The sequence below is a fragment of the Sarcophilus harrisii genome, chromosome 1 (assembly GCF_902635505.1).
Source record: "Sarcophilus harrisii chromosome 1, mSarHar1.11, whole genome shotgun sequence".
Classification (NCBI taxonomy): Eukaryota; Metazoa; Chordata; class Mammalia; order Dasyuromorphia; family Dasyuridae; genus Sarcophilus; species Sarcophilus harrisii.
Genome location: NC_045426.1, coordinates 697542268 through 697566978, shown reverse-complemented (window position 1 = coordinate 697566978; position 24711 = coordinate 697542268). Strand labels below are relative to the sequence as shown.

General features: G+C 39.0%; 1 protein-coding gene across 5 annotated transcripts in view; it reads right to left on the bottom strand.

Moving 5' to 3' along the window:
• CCDC60 (coiled-coil domain containing 60) overlaps positions 1-23138 on the bottom strand; it is a 188979-nt gene extending 165841 nt beyond the window's left edge. For 3 of the 5 annotated variants that reach the window (XM_003761181.3, XM_012542557.3, XM_031948698.1), the window contains exon 1: positions 22434-23134. In XM_003761181.3, the coding sequence (XP_003761229.1) occupies positions 22434-22511 (78 nt within the window). In that variant the 5' untranslated portion in view covers positions 22512-23134. Of the gene's footprint in view, positions 1-22433 lie in introns of all 5 variants that reach the window. The other 2 variants (XM_031948699.1, XM_031948697.1) reach the window with 2 other exon arrangements.
• Positions 23139-24711: the final 1573 nt, after the last annotated feature.

The window sequence follows — 24711 nt, the reverse complement described above, 5'->3', positions numbered from 1 at the left end:
TGTATCCCGGAATTGTTTCAGGGAATCATTTTTATTCTTCTTGAATATCTCAGAGGCTGACTTTCAGCCTGAGGGCCAGCTCATCTGCAGTGGCCAGTCTTAATCAGTTCTAAGTGTCACAAAATCACAGATTTGGACAGTTGGAAGGGACTTCAGAAGACATCCAGCCTAATTCAGTCATGAAAGGATCCCTCCCTATAGCATAGTTGACAAGAGGTTGAATAGGGAGGAGAGCTGAAAGTGGGGAAGAAAGGGGGTATCCTTGAGGGGCCATTGGGATTAAATCCAGAGAGTCAGGAATAGACCTGGAAGAGGGGATAAAAAGTGTCTAACCTGGATCTTTTCTCAAAATGGAAGCTCTAAGAGGAACTCACCAAAAGGAGGTGGGTTCCATGGGCCAGAGAAATATTTCAAAGGGATGTCATCACCCAGAGAGAATGATGAAACTTCAAGATTTTGAGAAGATGGAGAACTTTCAAGCAACTATCTGAATTAAAGCTAGAAAATCCCAAGGTCCTTTAGTCACATAAGCAAATGAAAAGAGTGTATATCAATTTATTAGGACTATAAGGCAAAAAGAATAGGGATTAGGAGAGGATAAGATGGACAAATAGCAACGCAGAAACAACTTGGGAGAGATAGTGGAGGAGAGAAGGGCCTGGTGTATGGAGCAACAAAAAATGAACAGCAGCAAACGACCCCAATAAGGGGATGGAAAGAGAATAGGAGCAAGTGGGTTCCAGTTTTCTTTCAATGGATTCCCCCAAAGCTGCTACATTCGCTACCTTGTTAAGTCCCAGTGTTTCTAGACGTTAACATGTAGCTTAGGTGTAAGAAGTATTCATATAAAATCTGACAGAAACCAATTAAGCCTTTGTTGAGTTGAATCAACGCACACATATATTTTTTATTCCTAGAAAGCTTTCTGACAGCTAAATTCAGAATTGTAAGTACTAGTAATGGGATACTTTCCATCACGAGATGGTGGAATTCCTTGTTCTAAATTCTTGTTTTCAAATCAAACTGATGAGAATTGTTTTTCCTCGGCCTCAATCTTGATTGCAAAACATTTCTAGCTCAATAAGAATTTATTTGATCTATGGTTGGATTTGATGGGTTGAAAATGATCTTGGTTTTGCATCTCCCAGGCAAACTTTAAATAATAAGAATGATAATAACAGGATGTAGTGCTTTACATATGCTGCTTTCTGCAAAACTCACAACTGTGTGAGATAAAAATGACACATGATATACCCATTTTATATATATATATATGTATATGTATGTGTGTGTGTGTGTGTGTGTGTGTGTGTGTGACAGAAGTGAAATTTGAATCCAGGTCTTTGTACTTCAAGCTCTTCATTCTCTCCTCTATACCGACCAAGTTATTTTTCTTTGAAGTACCTTGAAATGACCTGAATTTTACAATAATTAGAGGAGCAGAACTGAGATATGGCTGAGTCTGCCATATGCTGATACTTTCAAATTAACCTGAGATTGGTGTTAATCTGAGCTGGACCCCTGATTTGAGTATAGGAATAGGCAATATCAGTGACACAGATAATGATTAAATCATAGTTTAGGGGGTTTATTTTTATTTTTTGAAGAACTATGTGGTACTTCAAGAGAAAATTTAGCTTAATACCTTCATTTGACAGAGGAACAAACTCCATGGTGGCTGCCTAAGGTCACAACATAAATTAGTGAAGTCATAGAGAATGACTGGTTTTTTGTAGCTAAAAGTTTCTAGGTCATAGGATTTAGAATTGGAAGGGCTTCAGCACTGATCCAAGCCAACCCCATTTTACAGATGAGGAAACCAAGACAAAAAAGGGTTAAGTGACTAACTTGTTCAAGGTTCCTTAAGAGCTGCCTCATCACCCACTCATTCTTCAGTCCCTTGAGATCTGTCTTCTGCCATAGGACTCTACTTAAAAACTGATCTCCCAAGATTACTAGTGACCATCTAACAGTTAAATTCATTGACCTTTTCTCAGTTCTCATCTCTTTTTTTTCCTATCTGATATAACCCCTGCTTCTAATTATGGCTTCTTTCAGGTTATCACCTTCAGTCCCTCCACTGGAAAATTGAATTTTGCTTGTGGAACCACTTTGCACTGTGGCAGGCTGACTTTGGTCCTATTTTCCTTGATTCTGGGCCTAAGCAGCACTACACAGACATCTACAGTCATGATACTCCATGAAAACTGTGCTTCCCCTAACTTTTAGTTTTCCTTTATGCCATTTTCTTCCATTAGAGTGTAGGCTCATTGAGGGCAGGGTACATTTTGCTTACCTCTGTACTTGTGGTAATGTAATAAACATTATCTCTCTCTCTCTCTTATTCCATCCATACATCCATCCATTCATCCATACATCTATTCCATCAATCCATTGATCATCTATCTATCTATCTACCTACCTACCTGCCTATCTATCCATTTATTCCATTGTCCATTCCAATGATCCACTGACTGTCTATCTGTCTATCTATTCTATCCCTCTCCCTCTCTCCCCCCTTCCCTCCCTCCATTCTATCTATCTATCTTAGCTACTTATCTATTTTATCCATCCATCAACTATCATCCTTTATCCTCCCCCCCTCATTTGAATGTAAGGTCCTTTAGGTCAGCAATTATTTTGCTTGTTTATATATCTATCCCCAGTACTCAGCACAGTGCCTGACAAATAGTAAATACCTAATAAGTACTTTTTCTGTTAATTTATTCATTTATCCCATCCTTGATGGCTTAGTACTTTTGACCCTATTTGCTCCTCTCTGATTATTCTCTTCATGACATTGCTTTCTCCTGTTTTTTTCCCCTTTTCTTTCTCTTTTTCTGGATCATCATCCATATCCTGCCCCCAAGTCTAACTCTGTAGGCAGTGCCCCAAGGCTCTGTTTTGGTGTAAGAAATCCTAGTGAGTAGGAAATCTAGTGAGTCTTGGTCATGTCCCATGTGTAACTTTTTCGTGAGAACATGAGAACGTGCTTACAGTTATCTAATGGAATGCCAGGAAACATAGGAAGTACATTGATTAATAAGTTTTCTTTATTGCTGTGTTGGCTTTGGAAATCTGGCCAGTTTCCTAAGTAAACACAGTCATCCTAAAGGGATGAACAAATATTCTCCTAGGTAGGGCCTTCAAGATGAAGCATCCTGCACCTGGAAGGCTGCTTCGTCTCAAGAGTTATGTATTAAATGCCGATACTTAGCATAGTGCTGCCTTGGTTCTCAGCCTATAAAAACTCCTTAATAGGGAAGGGACTTTGAAAATCTCATACTGGAAGGAACGCTTTGCCTGGGAGCTTTTTTTCCACTCCAGGACTCTGAATGACTGTGAATAGGGATTCACCTAGCTAAGAAATTCAATTGTTGTTTCTTCCTTGGAGTGGTGATGATATATGTTGTATGTTATGTGTTTGTTATAGTATCTTTATTGTTATGGTGGCTACTGTATTTGTTAATTGTGTGCTACTTTTATGCTATAAATTTCTTATTCCCTTATTTCTTGTTTGAATCAAGGTTATGAGTTGTAATAGACTTGTACCACACCATTTTAAGTCTGTGCCTGTCAAATGTGAATTCTGAACCTAGACTAACTTACACTTGTGCCCTTATCTTGTCTCCTAACACCACCATGTCTTGGTCTTTTCATCTACTTCTATAGGTCCAATGATCATCTTTATTCGAGTGACTTCCAAATCCACATATCCATAATAGCTCTCCTGAGCTCCAGTGCTATATCAATAATTGCCTGGTAGATATTTCCATCTGATATCCTATGACATCTCAGATTCATCTACCAAACATTTAAAAATAATTAATTCCAATACTATATAAACTATTTGAAAAAACAAGGAAAGAAGAAGCCCTACCAAATTCCTTTTATGACACAGATCTAGTGCTGATACCTAAACCAGGTAGGGCGAAAACAGAGAAAGAAAATTATATACCAATTTCCCTAATGAATATTGATACAAAAATCTTAAAACAAAATATTAGCAAAGAGATTACAGAAAATCATCCCCAGGATAATACATCATGACCAAGTAGGATTTATATCAGGAATGTAGGCCTGGTTCAATATTAGGCAAACTATTATCATAATTGATTATATCAATAACCAAACTAACAAAAATCTATTGATTATCTCAATAGAAAAAACACTTGACAAAATCCAACACCTATTCCTGTTTTAAAAAAGCCCTAGAGAGTATAGGAATAAATGGACTTTTCCTTAAAATATTCACTAGCATCTATTTAAAACCATCAGTAACCATCATATGTAATGGGGACAAACTAGAACTATTCCCAATAAGATCAGGGTTGAAACAAGGTTGCCCACCATCACCATTACTATTCAATATAGTATTAGAAATGTTACCTTTGGCAATAAGAGAAGAAAAAGAAATTAAAAGAATTAGAGTAGATAATGAGGAAACCAAATTATCACTCTTTGCTGATGATATGATGGTATACTTAGAGAACTCTAGAAGACAAACTAAAATACTACTAGAAACAATTTACCACTTTAGCAAAGTTGTGGGATACAAAATAAATTCCCCCCAAATCATCAGTATTTGTATATATTACCAAAAAGGTCCAGCAGCAAGAGATCCAAAGAGAAATTCCATTTAAAATAACTGTCAATAGACATCTCAAATTCAACATTTTATTATCCCTCTCAACTGTTGCGAGTTAGTGATTGACCACAGCTATTAAATAAGTGACTGGTAGGATTTTAATTTAGGTCTTTGTGGAAACAAGGCCAGCACCCTTCCTATCTCTCGAAAATGCCAGGGCTATTCACAAGCATGACCTGGGTCCCCAAAGAACCAGGATGAGCTATTCAAGAGACAGTGTAACTTGTTCATTATGGTAACCTTTGTTGTTGTAACATGGAGCCACAGTCAAGACTATCATGTTGGAGGAATAGCAAGGAAGCCAGTGGCACTGGATTACAGTGTGTGAGAACTGAATGAAGGGAAAAAACTGGCTAAAATGGTGGGAGTTAGCCAGATTATTGAATGCCAAATTGAATTATATATATGATCCTGAAGTGCTAGCAGTCACTAAGGGATGGGGTAACATAGTAAGAACTGAATTTTAGGAAGATTAATAAACAGCTGAGTGGGGTAAGTAGTATAGTGGGGTGAGATAACTCAGTAAGACTGACCTCAGGCTACTGTAAGAGTCAAGACATTAGGTGATGAGGGTCTACACCTGAGATGTATCAGGGCAGTATCAGATGAGAGAAGAGACCATATGTGAGAGGTAGTATAAAGGTAAAATTGATGGGACTTGGAAACTGATTGGACTTATAAGGGTGGGGAAAGAGAAAAAAAGGGAGGAGTTCCTAAGCTGTGAGACTGAATGACCTGAAGCATGATGACATTTTCAACATTAATAGGGAAATTTGGATAAAGCAGGCTTTGAGGGGAAAGATGAAATCAGTTTTGCACAGACTATAATATACCCAGTTTCAAATAGCCAATAGTTAGCTAGAAAAGCAAGTCTGGAGTCAGAAGGGAGATTAGGGATCATAGGTAGGTCTGAGAAACTCACCTTAGGAGAAGAAAGCAAAGAAGTATTTACAGAAAGCACCTACTATATGCCAGGCACTGTTCTAAGAGCTTTAGCAATACTATTTCATTAACTATTAACTAGATTTTCACAACAACCCTATGAGACAGGTTTTCTCTATTTTACAGTTGAACAAACTGAGATAGAGATTAAGTAACTTGCCCAGGGTCCTGTATAAGTATCTGAAGCAGGATTCAAACTCAAACTTCCCAATTCCCGGGCCAGCCATCTAGCTGCAAAACTTTGGGCACATTTAATTAACTGGCAAGTTATTAATTATTAAAGTACTTACTATGCCCCAGGTACTATGCAGTGTGGCACCATCTGGCTATCCATTCACCAGCTAGGTGGGGCCATAGTACATAGAATACTAGGCCTGGAGTCAGGAAGACCTGAGTTCAAATTCATCCCCAAACAATTATCTGGGTGATCCTGGGCAAGTCACTTCACTCCATTTGCCTCAGTTTCCTCATCTGTAAAATGAACTGGGGAAGGAAATAGCAAAACTTCTTCAATATCTCTACCAAGAAAACCCAAATGGGGTCACAAAAAGTAGGACATGATTGAAACTACTTTGTTTTTAATCCTGACAGGTTAGTGCTATTATTATCCCCATTTATAGTTAAGAAAACTGAGGCTGACAAATGTTAAATGACTCACCCAGGAGCACATAGCTAGTAAGTATCTGAAGCAGGAATTAAATCTCTCCTAAGTCTATTTTAATGATACCTAAGGTACCATCCAACCCTTAATAAAATGGTTCTCCCTCTTGTTGGGAACAGGTTGTCTGGGAGGTTTTACTCCTTCAAGCATCTAGCATGGTAATTCACAAGGAAATTATATTCAGATTATGACAGTTCAGATAAAATTTGTAAGGAGGCTATATGCTGACCTTGGACTCTTAGGATCTGAATTCAGATCTTGATCATGTTTCTTACTAGCTGCATAACTTTGAGTTGGTCACTTAACTTTCCTTACCTATGAAATGATTGGGGGGGAGGGGAAAGAGGGTGTTGACTAGGTGGCCTCTAGACCTATGTGCCAATGATTTTACACTCTCTGCTTCCTTACTACACTAAGAGTCAGTCAGGAAAACCTGGTATAACTCTGTATATCAAACCTTAGAAAAACTGTTTCCCATTTCTGGGTCTAGGATTCCTCATTTGTAGGATAAGAATCAAATCTTCCAAATTTCTTTCTTCCTGTGCTCTGATTCTGGAGGACAGACCAGTAGAATGTTTGTTCTCAGAAGGGTACATATAGAAAGGGCCTTTCTTCCTTCCTTCCTCCTTTCCTTTTTTTCTTTTGTTTCTTCCCTTCCCCACTTTCCCCCACTTCCTTTCCTTCTTCCTTCCCTTCCTCCACATTCTTTCCTCCCTCCCTCCCTCCCTCTTTCCCTCCTTCCTTCCTTCCTTCCTTCCTTCCTTCCTTCCTTTCCTTCCTTCCTTCCTTCCTTCCTTCCTTCCTTCCCTCCTCTTCTTTCCTCCCACCCTCTGTCCCTGTCTTTCTTTCTGAATATATATATATATATATATATATATATAAATATTACAGATATTATACACACACACATATACATGTATATCCAAAAGTCTCAAGGAAGAAGAGAAACGCACCATTTTTAGCTGCGGGCAACCCACATTCAAATGTGACTGTGTCCACAGATGAGGGCATTTGCATTTCGGGAGTGCCTGCTGAAATATGCAAATCGATGAGCTTTTCTGGGAAAGAAATATGTGGACTTAAAGCACAGGCTTTGAGAAAGAGTCGCCTGGTCCTTGGAGTCCTCTTGCTAAATAATGCCCATGTATGTCGATGAGCTTTCCCAAGGATTTGCTAATGAGACACACGTTTCTAAGAAATGCGCCGGTTTCATGCCAGGTCAGAACCTTGGATAAGCTCTGCCAGCTACAGGCTGGAGCAGGGCGAGCTCGGCTAATGAGAAGTGAGGTTTGGGGAGGGCGAAGGAAGGAAGAAAGATGCCATGTGGTGAAGACATTGGCAATCCCAAGGAGGTAGATCGGGCAGAATAAAATGCTAAAACATCACAATGTGTGTGGAAGGGCATTTGGAGGAGCCATTCTCAGGACTAACCTTTACCCCCAGAGCTCTTCCCCTAGCTTCAGCTGAATCCATCAATCAGTCAATCAACAAAATGCTTATTAACCCATTATGTGCCAGACTCTGTGTCTTTCTGTGGACAGAGATGAAAATTAAGCAGTCCTTCCACTCAAAAGGCATGCCTTCTATTAGGGGAGGCCACTGTGCATAGATAGATAGATAGATAGATAGATAAGAGATGAGACTAGATCTATGATTTCAGTATTACAGGGAACTCACAGTTTACCATGCAGGTTGGCACTTTCTCTGCAACCTATAGTCCCAGAGAGTTGCCCGTGACACTGAGAGGTTCAGTGATTTGTTCAACACCACACAGCTAGTATATGTCAAGCAGCAGGATCTGAACCCAGAGCTTCCTAGTTGTTTAGGTCAATCTCTAGCCACAATAGTGTTCTCTTTTATCTCCCCTTTTTCTCCTTACCTCTTTCCCCACTGCTTTGTCTCTTCTTCCTTTCTCCTCATACATCTTTTTTTGATGTATATATACATATATAATGTATGTGTATTAATAATTTGTGTGTATAGTTGTTTGTCCTTCATTTCAATGACCACCAATGGCATCATGACATTGGGGTAATATAGTGGATGATGATGTCTTGCATTTCACATGAATTGGATTTAAGTGAGACATAGACGTAGAAAATCAGCTGCCCTCCCCCCCCCAGTCTCTTCCAGATTCATTGAAATCCAATGTCAACACAAAAGTCAAGATGACTGGGGATGGCCTGGAATACAGTGGATGAACTTGGCATCCTCCATGACTGACTAAGTTCTAAGTGCTCCACAGAGTCTGCGTCATGGCCCATTGAAATAAAATGTTTATATCTGTCTACTCCTCCAGGCAAGTTTTCAGATGCTTGGGGCAGACTCCCCCCTCACTCATTGATGGGTTTAAGACACCCTTGATCTGGTTTAGCCCATTTGCTAGGATGGTTTTACTGGGGTGTGGCCACTGGGCATTCTACAGTTTCTTGGAGACACAGTTGAGAGCTGTATGAAGGTGGAGGAGCAGTTCTAAAAAGGGCTCAACAGCCTTCACACCAGAGGTGCCATTCCTCCATGAACACCTCATACACTCACAGGTGGATAGTTAAAATGATTTGTCTATAATTATATATGGTATTTTTATACATAGTTATATTCAATAACAGTTACACAAATAATCTAGAGATAAGGTGAGAACAGGAAGACGTTAGAAGGTTGAACAGCAAGGAGCCAGAAAAAGGGAGAGAAGCATCTTTGAAAGTTGTGTATATGAAAGTCTTCTACTTATACCACTGGTCATGTCAAGCAAGCATCAAATCTTTATTTAGCCTGTGTTATATATTATGTGTCAGACACTGTGTTAAACACTGGAGATACAATGATCAAAAAAAAATGAGGCAGCTCCTACACTCACATGTGAGGATCTGAAGAAGGAACTAGGAATGTTTCACCTGGAGAGGACTTCAATCAAGTATTAATCAAGTACTTAACTGGAAGGGGAATTAGATTCATATTGCCTTCTACCAGAGACACTTCCCTTCTTGGAGGCCATTAGAAGGTTCAGTGGATAGAGTACTGGACTTGGATTCAGAAGGATACTTATTAGCTGAATGAGCCTGGACCAGTCACTTAGAGGCAGCTAAGCAGGGCACTGACCAGAGTTCTGGTCCTGGGTCAGTAAGATAATAGTTCAAATCTGGATTCATGACTGTGATGTAAGGACAAAAGGCAAAAAAAGAATATGTTATATTTTTTCAATTTAAAGATCAAAGGAGGAAACTAAGGCTAGACCATAGTTTGAAATCAATCTGAGGTGTTTAATAGGCTTCAAGTTCAATCAACAGTGTCGTTTGGACCCAATATGCAGAATGAAATGCATTTGTGATCATTGCCAGTGTGGGAATTTGTTTTGCGTATTTGTTACAGGGGTTTTCTTTTATTCTTTTTTCAGTGTGGAGGAGGAAGACTGGGAGAGAGAAAAAATTAATAACTGATAAAAAGTAACCTTTAATAGAAAAAGAAAAGGATTTCCAGGAATGGTGAATAGAGTCATCCACACCCTTTCCAGTATCAATGACAGTATTGATTATGTTTTTAGAGATTTGGTGGGGAAGGTTGAGGGTAGGGCAAAGTGGCAAGGCAGCTGGTTGCTAGAATTATTATGGAAACTCAGAAAGCAAAGGCTTCCTGATTCTCAAGGGGTACAACATTTAAATACTAATACTTGACAAGAGTATAATTTTAATGTAATATTGCTCACTTACAGATTCTAGAGAGAGGCAGCTGAAAGGGTAACAGCCAAACATCTCTTTTGGTTAAAATCATGCTCTGTTTTTCTCCCCCACCCCATCCCCAACAGTCCTTGAAAAGCATTTCCTGAGTTCAATTAGCTCTCGGCAACCATGCTCATTACTGTTACTTATTAGCAGATCCCATTGGACACTAATCAAACTGATTCTCTATTCTGTGGAATGCCTTTTCATCATTTAGGAAGCAAGGTTTGTCAGTGGGACCTAAGCCTTAAGAGAATTTGAAAGTGGGAGTTTTATATGAATAAAGTACAGACATGACAAGGTCTGAATTTAGGGAATATAGCAACCAGGCTGCATACAATTCCCACTATGTTGCTGTCATTCAGTTGTGTCAGATGTGTCCTACTCTTTGTGACCTCATTTGGGGTTTTCTTGACAGAGGTACTTGACTAGTTTGCCATTTCCTTCTCCAGCTCATTTTGTAGATGAGGAAACTGAGGCAAGCAAGATGAACTGATTTGCTCATTGAGTGAGTGTCTGAGGTCAGATTTGAACTCAAACTCACTAAGATGATCTTCCTGACTTCAGGCCTGGCATTCTATCCATTGCACCATCTACCAGGGGACCTCAAACTATGGCCCTCGGCCAGATGCGGCAGCTGAGGACATTTATCCCCCTCACCCGGGGCTATGAAGTTTCTTTATTTAAAGGCCCACAAAACAAAGTTTTTGTTTTTAATATAGTCCTGCCTGCCAACAGTGTGAGGGACAGTGAATTAGCCCCCTATTTAAAAAGTTTGAGGACCCCTGATTCTAGACAGTGAAAAGCTTCCATTGTACTCATTCCTAATCCAATAAACTCTTCCAGAGCCCCCAGGAATTCTAAACCAACAAATCAGCCAACTCAGAAAAAAGCAAACAAAATGAAGTCATGTTCTTTCTCAAAATAGTAAGCTTTATTGGGAGGACTCTGGATTTGGAGTCAAAGGATTTGGATTCTATTGCTGGCCCTGCTCCTCATTAACTATATGACATTGATCAAGCATGACCTACTTCTCTGGGTCTCCATTCCATCATCTCTAAAAATAAATAGATTAGATCCTATGACCCCTATGACTTTCCCTGGCAAAGACAAAAAGAGGTCCAGGTGTTATGAAAGAAGCCCAAGAGGCAGAAAGCTTCTGTTCTAATAATACTCCCTAATTGTATGAGCTCAGGCAAGTTACTCTCTTTTGTAGAGCCCAATTTCCTCTAGTCCTCCATCCTTGACTTGATGGTTTTTGAGATCCTTTCTAGGGCAGAAGTTCTATGACCACTTTTTGCACATTTACATCATACTGTCAGTTATTCCTAAGTCAGTTTGTGAACCCTCAAACACCATATTATATATATATATATATATATATATATATATATATATATATATATATATATATATATAAAACCTTTGGGAGATCATATATATATATATGTTGTTGTTTTCCACTTTTCTCTTTTTTTACATTGACCAAATCCCATCCTCATGCTCCGACCACTTATCTTTCCAGGCTGATAGAACATTTCTAGCCCTCATGCACTTCATGGTCAGGACAAATGCATCTCTTGGCTGTTTCCATACACGATGGTCCAACTTCTGCCTCCATGCCATTGTCTAGGCTGTTCCTGATGCTTGGAAAGTTCCCCCTTTTCACCTTTACTTTATGGAATCCCTAACTCCTATCGGTTTACATAGCTCAAATATCAACTTCTCCATGATGCCATTAGAAATCTCCTTCCCCAAAGGTTAGTGTTCTCCCTACTCCAAAAAACTATTTTTAGTTTCTTCTGTATATATTCCATACATACTTTACTTTTCTATGTTGTCATTCCACTTGGATGACTTTGAATAATGCTGATGATTTTGTGTAATGATCTCACTTAAATCCAATTCATGTGCAAATCAACATATCACCCCTTGATGTCATTGGTCCTTTTTGAAAATGAAGGCTGAACAAAATATTTATTTACACGTGTTTCATTTTCTTCCAGTCAGTAAATGAGCATTTATTAAGCATCTATTCTGTACGTGCCAGGTACTGTGCTAAACACTGAGAATACAAAGAAAGCCAATAGCCAATCCCTGCCCTCAAGGAGCTTATACTCCAATGGGGAAGATAATGTGAAAACAATCATGTGCAAATGATATAGGATAAACTGGAACTGATCAAGAGAAGAAGGAAATGGCATTAAGGAGTATCAAGAAATAGAAGATGGGATTTTACTGAAAACTTGAGAGAGCCATAGATGAGAAGAATGTGCAAGTTCCATCAAGTCAGGGACAATATAATTCATTTCTGTATCTCCAGTGCCCCAGACAGAGTCTGACATGATAGTCTTTTAATAAATGCTAATTGAACTGAGATAAGTTGGTTCGTAACAATATAATTTTAAAGAAATTGTTGGTATAATAAATGCAGTGTTGTATCTGGGCTTGGGAAAACAATTTCAAATCAATTCAACCAGAATTTATTAAGCCAGATTCCATATAAGCACTTTGCTAGTTGCAGGTGATACAAGCACAAAAAATCCCTCCTGTCCTCAAGGAGCTTACTTGATCCTCATAGAATCATTTATGCAAATAAGTAAACACAAAATATATGCAAAATTCATACATATTAATGAGAGGGGAGGAGTGTTGACAACTGGGTAATTATAAAAGGCAACTTGTAAGAAGAAAACTTGGAATGAGACTTCAGGAAAGTTAGGGGTTCCAAGAATGAAAGATGAAGAGTAAGATCCTTCCAGAAATGGGGGATAGTCCATGTAAAAAGCATGGGAATGGAATGCCATTGGATACAATAACAAGTTGGAGGTCAATTGAGAAGGCCAACAAATTGCTTACGGGGTTCAAGCCTTCTCTTCAAATTTACTGAGTGATAACTTTCTCTAAGCTTCAGTTTCCTCATCTTCAAAATGTGAGAATTAGACTAGATAGGAGGTCCTTCCTCCTAATAGTGCTATTATGATTGCCCATTTTACCATTGCACTATATCGGTTAATTTTGTAGAACTTTTTTTTCTTTTTCTCTCTTTTTTTTCTTTATTATAACACAGAGCTCTAGGGAAACATGAAGAAAGAATACAATGGGACATAAAAATGAAAGATATTAATAAATTTTAGTTTAAGAAAAGAAGACTAGCAAATATGAATAAGACTCAGAAGTTGAAACTCAAATACACTGCAGAACTCTTTTTTCTTTCTTTTTCCCCATTTCTTAAGAAGTGAGGAAGGAATACAATGAGAAATATAAGGCCATGAAAATAAAAGATATCAATAAAATTTTAGTTTAACAAAAGTCGATTTGCAAATATGAATAAGAAGACTCAGAAGTTGAAAATTAAATATATTGCAGAACTCTTTTTCCCCCCTTCTTTTTTTCCCTATTTCTTCTCTGAGAAGAGTTGAGGAAAGAACACAATGATAAATAGTGGTGTTAAAACAAAAGATATCAATAAAATTTTAATTTAACAAAAGAAGAGTTTCAAATATGAACAAGACAACTCAAAAGTTGAAGCTGAGGTGGAAGTCGGTTTCATGAATGCTCTGTTCCTTGTATGAATCATCATTGACATTGTCATAATGAGCCATATGAAAATAAAATACTGCCCTGATGGTCCTTGTGATGTGACTCTCAAGTGGTAGTTAGTGCAATTTTCACTCTAATCAGTTGTCCAATCAAGTGGGAGGGGTCTTGGTGATTAGAGACAGGAATAATCAGGAACTAATCTGGACTCAATCCCTTACACTGACCTGTGAGTCATCACATGATCTGTGGTCAATCCTTTAGCTGCTCCAGCTTTGATTCTTCCCATTTATAGGAGTGGGTTAATCATTTAAGATTCACCATGAGAAATTTTCTGTACTGAGAATCAAGTCTGTTTATAGCCTCATTATCCACCATTCATAACTTTCTATAAAATCAGAGAAAAACAATTTTGGGCACCCATTTCATAGGCTTTGGTTATGGATTGGAGCCCACAGCCCCTTATACCTACTGGAGAGAATGGCAAGGTACAAAGGAAATTAATTTTCTATTTCCTACAATGCTTTGCACATAGTAGGTACTTAATACACACTCATTATTGCTAAGCAATAAACTGGATCCACGAAGGAACAGGAAAACGCTATATTTATAATATGTTATAGTAATTTTAAGCCTGAGGCAATACAATAATCTCCAGCTCCACTGAAATTTTAAGGAGTTTATATTAGACATAGTAGCACAATCACAATTTCTCAGAACTCCCACTTAAAGAAATTCCTAACAGTGAGGCAGAGAGTTGGCTCACTTCCTAAATTTACATTTCTATCTGTCTCTAGTTCACCACTGACTCTTTGTGACTGAAGCAAAATTCAGGCTGCCCAAAAAGATTGGGTAGAGAAAGATCAGAATATGTTGTTGTGGCTATTGATAAATGGGCATTGGGAAAAAGTCCTGGGCAAAAGCAGATATTTCTGAGAACGTCCTCAATCCTTGAGTCATAGTGAGACTAGAGTCTTCTGTTTTAAGATATTCTAAGATGCATGTATAGCCTTCCTCAACATCCCCCCCCCCTTTTTTTTAAACACCACTAAGGTCTACTTTCTCTTTCTTCCTTTGTTGGTTGTGTCTGGATTTCCAGTTCTTTCTGGGACTAAACTCTGTATATCTCTACTTATTCCTTCCTGTTATCAAACTCCCAATATTCATCAGGTAGTGAGTCTCCCAGTTTCTGAACCAGTTTTCTCTTTTAGAGACAACCCACACCAAATGACCAAATTTCCTCAGACACCATTAACATCCTTCCTTTGGGTGTCACTCTAGGTAATCCAAGGATCTTTCACATTTGATTGATTGACATATCTGACTAAACATGTGTCAAGTTGTAGCATCTCTCTTTTAGTGGGAGTGGGGTAATCAATGGACTGTTCCTCCATGTGTGATCTCACATCAATTTTCTTCACAGAGCATGTGATATGAATTATAGGACTCTATCACTGAAGATTTGAAAATTGTTATCATTGTTGAATCTACAACTGTTGGAATCTTTACAAAGTGTTAAGTCATTAGAGTTGATAGAGACAATAATTATCTAATTTAGCATGGTTCAGTATGATTGAGCTGATCCTAGGAGATGTTATGGGCCAGAACTTGAAACAAGGTACTAAGTACAACTGATAGAAGCAATGCTTGTGTTCACACCTTTAGAGAGCTCATATAAGCAAGAAGTATTTAAGTACTCATTGGAGTTCACCCATCTGGGAGATTTCAGGGTTTAATATGAGACATCCAAATTCACACCTCCCTTAATCCTTCCCTCAGGAGGAGTCAACCTTTGGGAGATCATATATATAGAAGAAGCTCTTAGAGCTTAAAAGGAGTTACTTCAGAACATTCCTAGAGGCTGGAGAGGAGCACTCTGGGACAGACACAGAGCACTCTGGGAGATTGAGAGCCAGAAGCCCTCTCTCCGAGGCAAGACAGATTCACCTTGATCCTGGCTAGAGGCTGGGGAAGCAGAGGCAAAAGCAAAGGACAAAGCTGCAAGAGCTCTTAGAACCAAGGAGAGAGAGAGGCCTCTAAGAAAACTAACCGGGCTGTATTGGAGACAATAAAAGATCTGACCTTTTAGCACCTGGCTGCGTTTTCGGTGATTATTACTCTTAATTGAAACTAAGGCTGCCTCCAGAAACCTCCCCAAGAAACCTGTTCCCAGAGAGAACCATTATATTTTTATTTTAAAGAAGAAGATTACCATACACAACCCTTCACAGATTCCTACAATCTCTTGGGTTAGAATGTACCTACGTCATAAATAACTGATCCAACCTGTCAATAATATATATGAAAGATATGACCAATGCTAGCTGCTGCTGGAAGACCTTGGGTGGGAGCCCACTAACTTCCATGGCAGCCCAAGGGAAGGTCTAATTAAGAGTTTTTTTCCTGCTAATTTCTTCTAGCCCTGTCCTGGAAAGACAAAACAAATCAAATTCCTTATTCAGGAGAGAATTCACTGAATATTGGATGTAGCTATCGCATTACGCCCAAACATATATTTTATATTTTTTCTTTTTCAGAAAAAAACAGACTGAGTTCTTCCAACTTATCCTCCACACAGATATGAACTGAAGGCTCTCCATCATCCTGGTTGCTCCCCTCTGGATGCTCTCCAGATAATTGGCATCTTTCTTAAAATATGATATGCAGAACTGAACACTGTATTGTCCATATGTGTGACAGTAGTACTTACAGGTTCCTACACCTCAAACAGCTAGGTAGGGCAGTAAAGTGTTGGACCATCAGTCAGAAAGAACTGAATTCAAACTCTGCCTCAGATTTTTACTATGACTTGGAGCAAATCTGATCTCTTTGAGGCAGTATTTTTACACCTAACACTCCTTCTCCCCCACGTTCTCTGGGGATTCAGTGATAATATCCTCCTCAACATTCCTAAAAGACACTCTCTACTCCAGGCATTTTTTCTGGCTTCCCCCATCCTAATAATATTTCCCATTCTCTTTTCTGTCTCCTGAATTTTCTGACTTCCTTTAGGGTCCAGCTAAAAGCCTATCTCCTACAAGAAGCCTTTCCCCAATGCCCCTCAATGCTCATATCTTCTCTAGTGATTCTTTCCAATTTATTCTATATATGGCTTGATCATAGATAATTATTTGGATTTGCTCTATTATCCTTGAGGACAGAAACTGTCTTTTACCTTTCTTTCTATTCTGAGTATTTAACACAGCATTGAGCACATAGTAGACACTTATTGTTTGACTGACATCTGTAAAATGAAATGTTGGTTTCAATGCCTTCTTAGCTCTTGCCTAACTCTAAATCTATGAATTTATGATAAAATATCTCTATGAATTGAACCTATGTTTACACTGGATTTCTTGACAATTTCTCATGTCTAGCTTTCACCAAAATTGTTTCCGCCACCCAGGGGAAAAAAAAACCCTAACTTCTACCTAACCATGTTTCAGTCATCTTGTATTAGGAGAACTGATTTTTTTAGACCAAGAATAAGACTTTTTTATTTATATCTGTTAAAATTAATCTTATTAAGTTTGACCCAATATTTTAGTTCATTGAATCCTAACTCATTGAAGTTTTCTTTTGGAATCCTGAATCTCTCCTTCAGGGTGGGAGCTATTCCTCTTGGTTTAATCTCTAGATTAGCTAAGTATGTCTTTCTGAGCTTTTAGTCATATTATTACTAGAAATATTGAAGAGCACAGGGTCAAGTTAGAATCCAAGGAGCACTCTATTCTTTCCCAGTTGAGGGTTAATTAGTAAGGATTCTTATTTGAGACTGACTACTCAGCCAATTCTAAATTCTAAATCCAGAACGATCTCTCCCAGATTTCTTCATCTACTCCACAAAGATAATTCAAGAAATTTCATCAAATGCCTTGCAAAAAAAAATACAAGTAAATAATATCCATAGGCTTCTGCTGCCTTTCCTCTTCCTCCCAATAGCTGCCTGTTAAGCAATCTTGCTTAAAAAATCAAGCTAGTCTGGCATGATCTAAGCTTGCTTAAAGCCAAGCTGGCTCTTTGTGAGTACCTCTTCCTTTTCCAAGTCTTTGATAATCAATTAATCAAAAGCAATTTAGCCATGCCTTTAACCAACTATTTGAGAATTTTGCCAGGAATCTAAGTCAAGCTCATTGACTCCATGGTTCACAGATTTTATCTTTTTCTTTTTTTTGAAAACTCTGATGTTAGCCATTCTTCATCCCTAGGTACTTCCTTCATTCTCCATGATTTTTCAGATAACACTGGGTGTAGGTGAGCTTTCACACCTGTTTGTTTCTGTAAAATGAGCTGGAGAAGGAAATGACAAATCGCTCCAATATCTCTGCCTAGAAAACCTCAAATGAGGTACAAAGAGTTGGACTTGACTGAGAAATAAGTGAACAACAACAACAACTCAATATATTTTCCATTTGTATCAGAGGTAAATTGAACTTGTTCAAAGTATCTAAGTCAAGGAGCAGCTAGATGACCTGGATAGAGCGCTGGCCCTGAAGTCAGGAGAACTTGAGTTCAAATCTTGCCTCAGAAGCTTAACACTAACTAGTTGTGTGACCCAGAAAAATCACTTAACCCCAGTTGCCTAAAAAAGTGAAACAAAACCCTCAAATTATAGTATCTGCATCCTTTTGATGCAGCCAAAAAATCAATCAACTAATTTAACTAAATCAAATGCCTATAATATGAAATATTTGTCAACCTTGGACAAAGCAGTGAAGACAGACAAGTAAGCCATCTTTCTTATCTTTCAAATCCAGGAACACCATCTTATTCAGAGACATCTATGATATCAAAATTATAAATTGGAAAATCTGACCAAAAAAGAGGGATATTCATTGTAGGAGGGATTGTAGAAAGATTGATACACATATGCATTATTGGTGGTGCTATGGATTGAGTCACTCATTTATGAAAAATAATTTGGAATTGTGAAAAGAAAGTGATTGAAATATCCAGACTTTTTACTTCAGGGAAGCCATTTCTAGGTATATGTCTCCAGGAAGTCAGTTATAAAAAAAGTCCCAAATGCATAAAAATATTTATTTTAGAACTGGAAGTAAAGAAGATGTCCATAGATTGGGGAATGGTTAAACAAGCTAGGGCACAAAATGCAATGAAACATAACTAAAAAATATTGAATGTGATAAATACAGAACATGGAGAAGGTTCTCTGAACTGATGCAGAATAAAATAAATAGAACCAGGAAGCCAATAGATACAATGATTATAACAATGTAAAAAGAAAGAACAATTTGTAAAAAAACACTAGAAACCAAATGCTATGGAATTATAATTAATGATCAATCATGGCCCCAAAGAAGAGATATGAGTAAGCACTGTCATCCTAATTTTTTAAGAAGGGTAGAAGAATGAGAATGTAACTCTATACATATTATCAAAAAAGATTCTTTTAATTGGGTATTACCCAGGCTGAATATGCCCCAGCTTACCCATAGCCTTTTACTAATTGCCATGGGAGTTTATGATTTACTTCCATCTTCAACCTGGGTTACTTTGTTCCTCTCTTCTTCTGCCCCCTCCATCTCAGGGACTTAAGGTAGCTGAAAACTCCAGTACATAATAGCTTCAGCCTCCTTAGCATCTGGGATTATAGGCAGGCCTGGCCACATTTGGTTGATATGTTAGTTTTATTGAACTTGGTTTTTTTTTTTGTATATGTATGTTTGTGTGTGTGTGTGTGTTTTATTATGTATAGATGTATACATCTGTGCATATACTCCATTGTTATAAGGGATCACTTTTTGGGAGTGGAAGATGTATTGGGAAATGTATGACATGTAAAATAATAAATGATACTGATAAAATTTTAAAATTCTATGCATTTATTTAAAAATATGAAAACATTTCTTCCATGACAATATATTATGCCCTAAGGATGCTTCATATCTTACATAATCCTAGTTGTAGATCTAGACAGCATGAAATCTGACATGCCCAGACACCCTCCAAATGTGGTACCTTGTAAAGATTGCCTCTTTCTATTCTCTGGTCTTTATTATGTCATCAATCCAGTCTAACAAATAAGCATCTACCATTTCCATTCCAGTATATTGCCTGGCATATAGTAGGTGGCTAATAAATGCTTATTGATTGATGGAGCTAAGCTTTCTGTCATTAGTTCTAGTTTGATAAACATGATAAATCATTGAGGCCTTCCAAATATTCTCCTATGGCCCATTTATTGGGCTGGGAATCTTTGCTTTTTACTCCAAAGATGAGCCAGACTTTCAGTGCCTAAAACTCCTGCTAAGTATTTAAGGAAGAATGGGTGGCTGTGAATACACAAAATACCCCAAAGTGCTCTTGTTTGCAAGGCTGGGCAATGAGGTGGACAAAAGCATGCATTAATACTCAGAAGAGATAGACAAGGGAACACTTATGACTACAATATAAAGGGCCAATGAGTTTTAAAATCTTCCCGGTGTACTTACTTCCAATTTGTAAGTCGAAGTATCCAACTATTTTTAAGGTTGCTTTCTTCCAGCATTATAATGTAACAAGAAAAAGGGCTCTGGTTACCAGAGTGGCAAGTTGGGAAAGAGTTGCCTTGATCCCTAAATGAATCAGCAAGAAGGGGGAGAATAAAATAGAGGTGCATAAATGTGCATCTTCCCATCTCTCTCCTCTCTCTCTCTCTCTCTCTCTCTCTCTCTCTCACACACACACACACACACACACACACACACTCTTACTCCTATCATCCCAACAGGATAATGATGACATACCATCAGTTTCAAATACAAATCAATCAGATCCATTATGAATCTTTATAAAGATATAGACCAATGACATATGTTAATCATCAGAATGACCTATGAAAAATATGAAAGAAGTCCCTCAGCCTCCAAGGTCGTTTGTAGCTCTAATTTTATGAGCCTATAAGCCCTTTCTGTTCAAGTAATATGTTTTTCTTTCCTTATCCAAATATCATCAATATCATTTATGCTTCCACCTTTCAAGAATCTCGGATTCACTCAGCATGGATGGTGTTCTAGCACCCTCTGTCCCCTATCATGCTTTAGAAAAAGTTTTTGATTACAATTTCATTGGCTCACAGAGACAGACTCATAATATCTGACTCATCCAATCAGTTGCTGAGGAAGAATTTTCTTTGTGACATACCCTATATGAGGTCATTTAACCTTGGCTTGAAGGCCCACAGTAATTCCCTTACTCTCCAGTCCAATCTACTTTTGGACAGTTCTAATTGTGGTATTTTCCTCATATCAACCTGCCTCTGTAACTTCTGTCCACTATTCTTACCAATGGCCTCCTTTGCCAAATGGAACAAGTCTAGTCCAGGCTCAGGTGGCCCTTTGGATGCTTGAAGACAGCTATCAAATTTACCATTTGAGTGGACTTTCTCTGGGTCCTCTTTAACATAATCCTGCTATAACTGGACATGGTGCTTTAAATGCGGCCTGACCAAGGCAGAAGACAAAGAGAAGCTATCACTACGCTAGTTTGTATGCTATTCTCTTTTTAATGAGTCCTAACACTCTATGAACTATCATATTGTTGAGTCCTATTTGAGCTTGCAGTCCACTAAAATCCCCAGATCTTTTTCACAAGATTTGCTATATAATCACAACCAGGTCCTCCTCAATGTTATGTCTGAGATTTATGGTGGCCAACTATCATTTTCTTGTGTGGCCAAACTGTTGCTGAACCTCATGATACAATGGAAAGAGTGATAAGATTTGAAATAAGAGATGGTGGGTTCTAATCTTTCCTGACCTTAACTGCCTGGGTGACTTCAAGCAAGTCATTTAACCTCCTTGGCCCTCAGTTTCTTTATCTGTAAAATTATGATCCTATTATCCTCTCATCTATGAAGGGGGATCTGAATGCCAAACCTCTGCTGATTGGATCTGTCATGAGCATCATCTTTACTTGGGAATCATGGTCCCCTCCATATTGGAATCAGGTGTTTGCAGAGTATGCTATCAGGAGATGAAAGTTGGCTGAATTTTCTGCCCCTTATTTAAAATAAAATGAAATAATACAGTGCATGGGAGTGAAGAGAGCAAGTAAATCAGTCTCTATAACTCTGAAAGAGCAGCCCCAAGTCAAAAGTCAGGTAAACTTCAGGTGGGGTTCCAAGTCAGTGAAATAGTGAGATATTCATTTATTAAGCACCTAATATATGCTAAGATGCTGCACTGACCATTGGAAAAATACAAGGAAAAAAAGTCATTATTCCTGAGTAATATCCCCTTACCCAGACCCTAAACCACAAAGCCCCTTTCCAGTCTAAGATCCCTTTTCTTTTCCATTGCCTGTCCCAGTAAATCTGAAAAGATCTCAAGGGGAGTGAAGACCCGGAACTAAAAGGGAACTTAGAACTTATCTAGTCCAACCTCCTCATTTTACAGGGGAAACTGAGGCCTCTAAAACTAAGGTGACTTGTCTCAGATCTCAGAAAGGAGAAGTGGCAGAGTCAGTGTCTGAACCCAGGTCCTCCACAAAATCCAAGCCTCTTCACCCAGACACTAAGAAAAAGGGAACGATGGCCATTGCCTTTCCAACCCAAAGACAGACCCAAGCCGGGTACCCTGGCCGCGTCTATACAGTGGATCTCTGGAAATAATTTCTGCCATGGCAAAACTACAATTTATCTTAATTTTTCTGATGTTCGACTGTGTCACTGCTGATTCATTCCATCATCTCAGAATTATTGGCTAATATGATGGCCTGGCGCACCGTTCCGGCTGATGCCTTCATTCTTCAGACGAAACCAACCATTTATATCTATAGGGATGTGTCTCTACAATTTAATTACAACATGGCTTTCTTCTCCCCTCCCTCCCAGTCTTACCCTCCTGGGTTAGTCTATTCATATGTTCATTTGTATTACACTCGGTGTCCCCTCCCTCCCGATATGATCAAAAGAAAAGACACCTACCTGAGACAGCTGCCTAGACCCCCGATAGGGCTTTAGACCTTCGCTGAGATGGGAATATAAGCTTTTGTTGACTGGCATCTTAATACAATTTCAGGCTATCCTCTTCCTGGTACTTCAGAGTGAGGCAGAAGTCTTTAAGTCCTCTGGAGATAGGGGCCAGCCAATGACTGGGAGGAAATCTTGGGGTGGGGGGGATAGTCCACTTTCTTTGCTCTCTCTCTTTCAGTTCATAGTCTCTTGAATCCCAGACCAGTTGGTAACCAGCAAGAGTGAGGTGAGAGGATGAGAAATATCTCTATACATATAATATCTATACATATAAGTTCTTAGAAAATAAAAACAGTTGAAGTTGGCATTAAGTAGAAATATAACAAGGAATTCCTGGTCTCTCTTCTCAAGGGATGTTTTTTCTTTCATTTAAAAAGAAAAATAAAAGAGAAAGAGGGGGAAAGTTGGAGATAAGAGCTTAAACAAAGAAAGGGGAAGGGGGGGTTGTTAGCTAATTAAAAACTCCGCTGATCTGAGGGAGTTCCTGCGTCAGATCCCCTTGGATCACTACCCAGAAGGATGAAGGCCCTTCCCGAAATTGGACATTTGGAACGTTTACCCCTACCCCAAACCTTCGTCTTCCCCTCTGGGAACCACGCAGCCTGATAGCGGAGGCCGCGGCTTCTGCCGGAGTGCACCTTGGTTGCTCCGGGCAACGGCAACGCCATGTGAGGCTTCCTCATTGGCCGGGGGTAGGGAGCAGCGCCGGCCACGCAGGAGGGAGGGTGGAGGGGTCCACTATTAAAGGGGGGAGGGGAGAGGAGAGAAAGGGAAAGGAAAGGGGAGGGGAGAGGATGTTGGAGGGGCTACAGAACTCTTTTTTTTTTTTTTTTTTTTTTTTCCTGAGTCTCCCATGGCTTTCCCGAGGAAGCCAGGGCGGATGTTGCTCCCTGGACCTTGCTGGCTACGGAGAAAGGGCAAATTGCAGAATCTCAGATCCTAGAGCTAGAGGAGACCCCACAGACCAGCGAAGCCTTCTTTTACAGAGTGGGAAAGTGAGGCAAAATCACTCGAGGAGTGAGAGGAGGAATCTGACCAAGGTTAAAAAAAAATCTCACCTAAAATACCCAATTGTCCAATCTCTGCTTGAATAAAAATAGCACCTATGTATGTGTGTGTGTATGTATGAGTGTGTATAATACCTCCATAGCACACATAACACTTCAAGGTTTGCAAAGCGCTTTCCCTTGTTAATCCCACGTGTGTCTCTGTGACAGAGACAGATGCTATTATTAGCCGGATTGTCCACACAAGGAATGAGATTCAATGAAGATAAGGGACTGTGTCTGAAATCGCACACCTGGCGAATGTTGGAGGCTCGATTTGTAACCAGGACTTCAGAATTCGGGTTTAGAAACACCCGATTATCTATTCTCCATTTGAATAAAATTAGCACCTATAAGTGTGTGTGTGTGTGTGTGTGTGTGTAATACATACATATGTAACAATTCAAGGTTTGCAAAGTGCTTTCCTTTGCTAATCCCATGTGTGGGACAATCCCACATATAGATGTTATTATTAACTGGACTGTCCCCACAAGGAATGAGATTCAATGAAGGTGAGGGACTTTGTCCGAGATCACACACTTGGCAAATGTTGGAGGCTCGATTTGTAACCAGGACTTCGGAATTCTGGTTTAGAAACACCACCGGATATAATAGGAATAGGAAGGTCTCCTTTGTTGGACAGCTCTGATGTTAAGATTTGCCTTTGTCCTTCAGGACCAAGCAGAACAAATTTAATCTACTCATTTTGTCCTCCTAAAATCAAATTCATGTCATCAGGTGGTGAGGGATGAAGAAGACCCTTACCCAAAATGGCTACTCAGAGATCACTCAGTAGAAGGCAGAAAAGTTGTTTATTGAAAACCTGCAGAGGATGAGCCGCCCCATCAAGAGATAAGAAAGAGAAAAGTCGCTGTAGGAGGGCTAAAGAAGTAGTAAAGATACATAGCTTTTATATAAGAGATTACATCACAAGTAAGAGAGCATGGAGAAGGGAGGGGGAGGCATTTAATTGGTTGTCGCTATTTGGGGAGCTTGGAAGGGAAGGTCTCTGTTTCCCGAAATCTCCTGATTTCTAGGAAACAGAAAATCAGGCCTTCAGGCTTAATCAAGCAGACAGTGATCCAGCTAATAGACTAAATATCGATAAATGTCAAATACCGATAAATGTCATCAGCTCAGGGTAAGTAAATATGTTTCTAGCTGGCCAAGGCTCAAGTAAATAT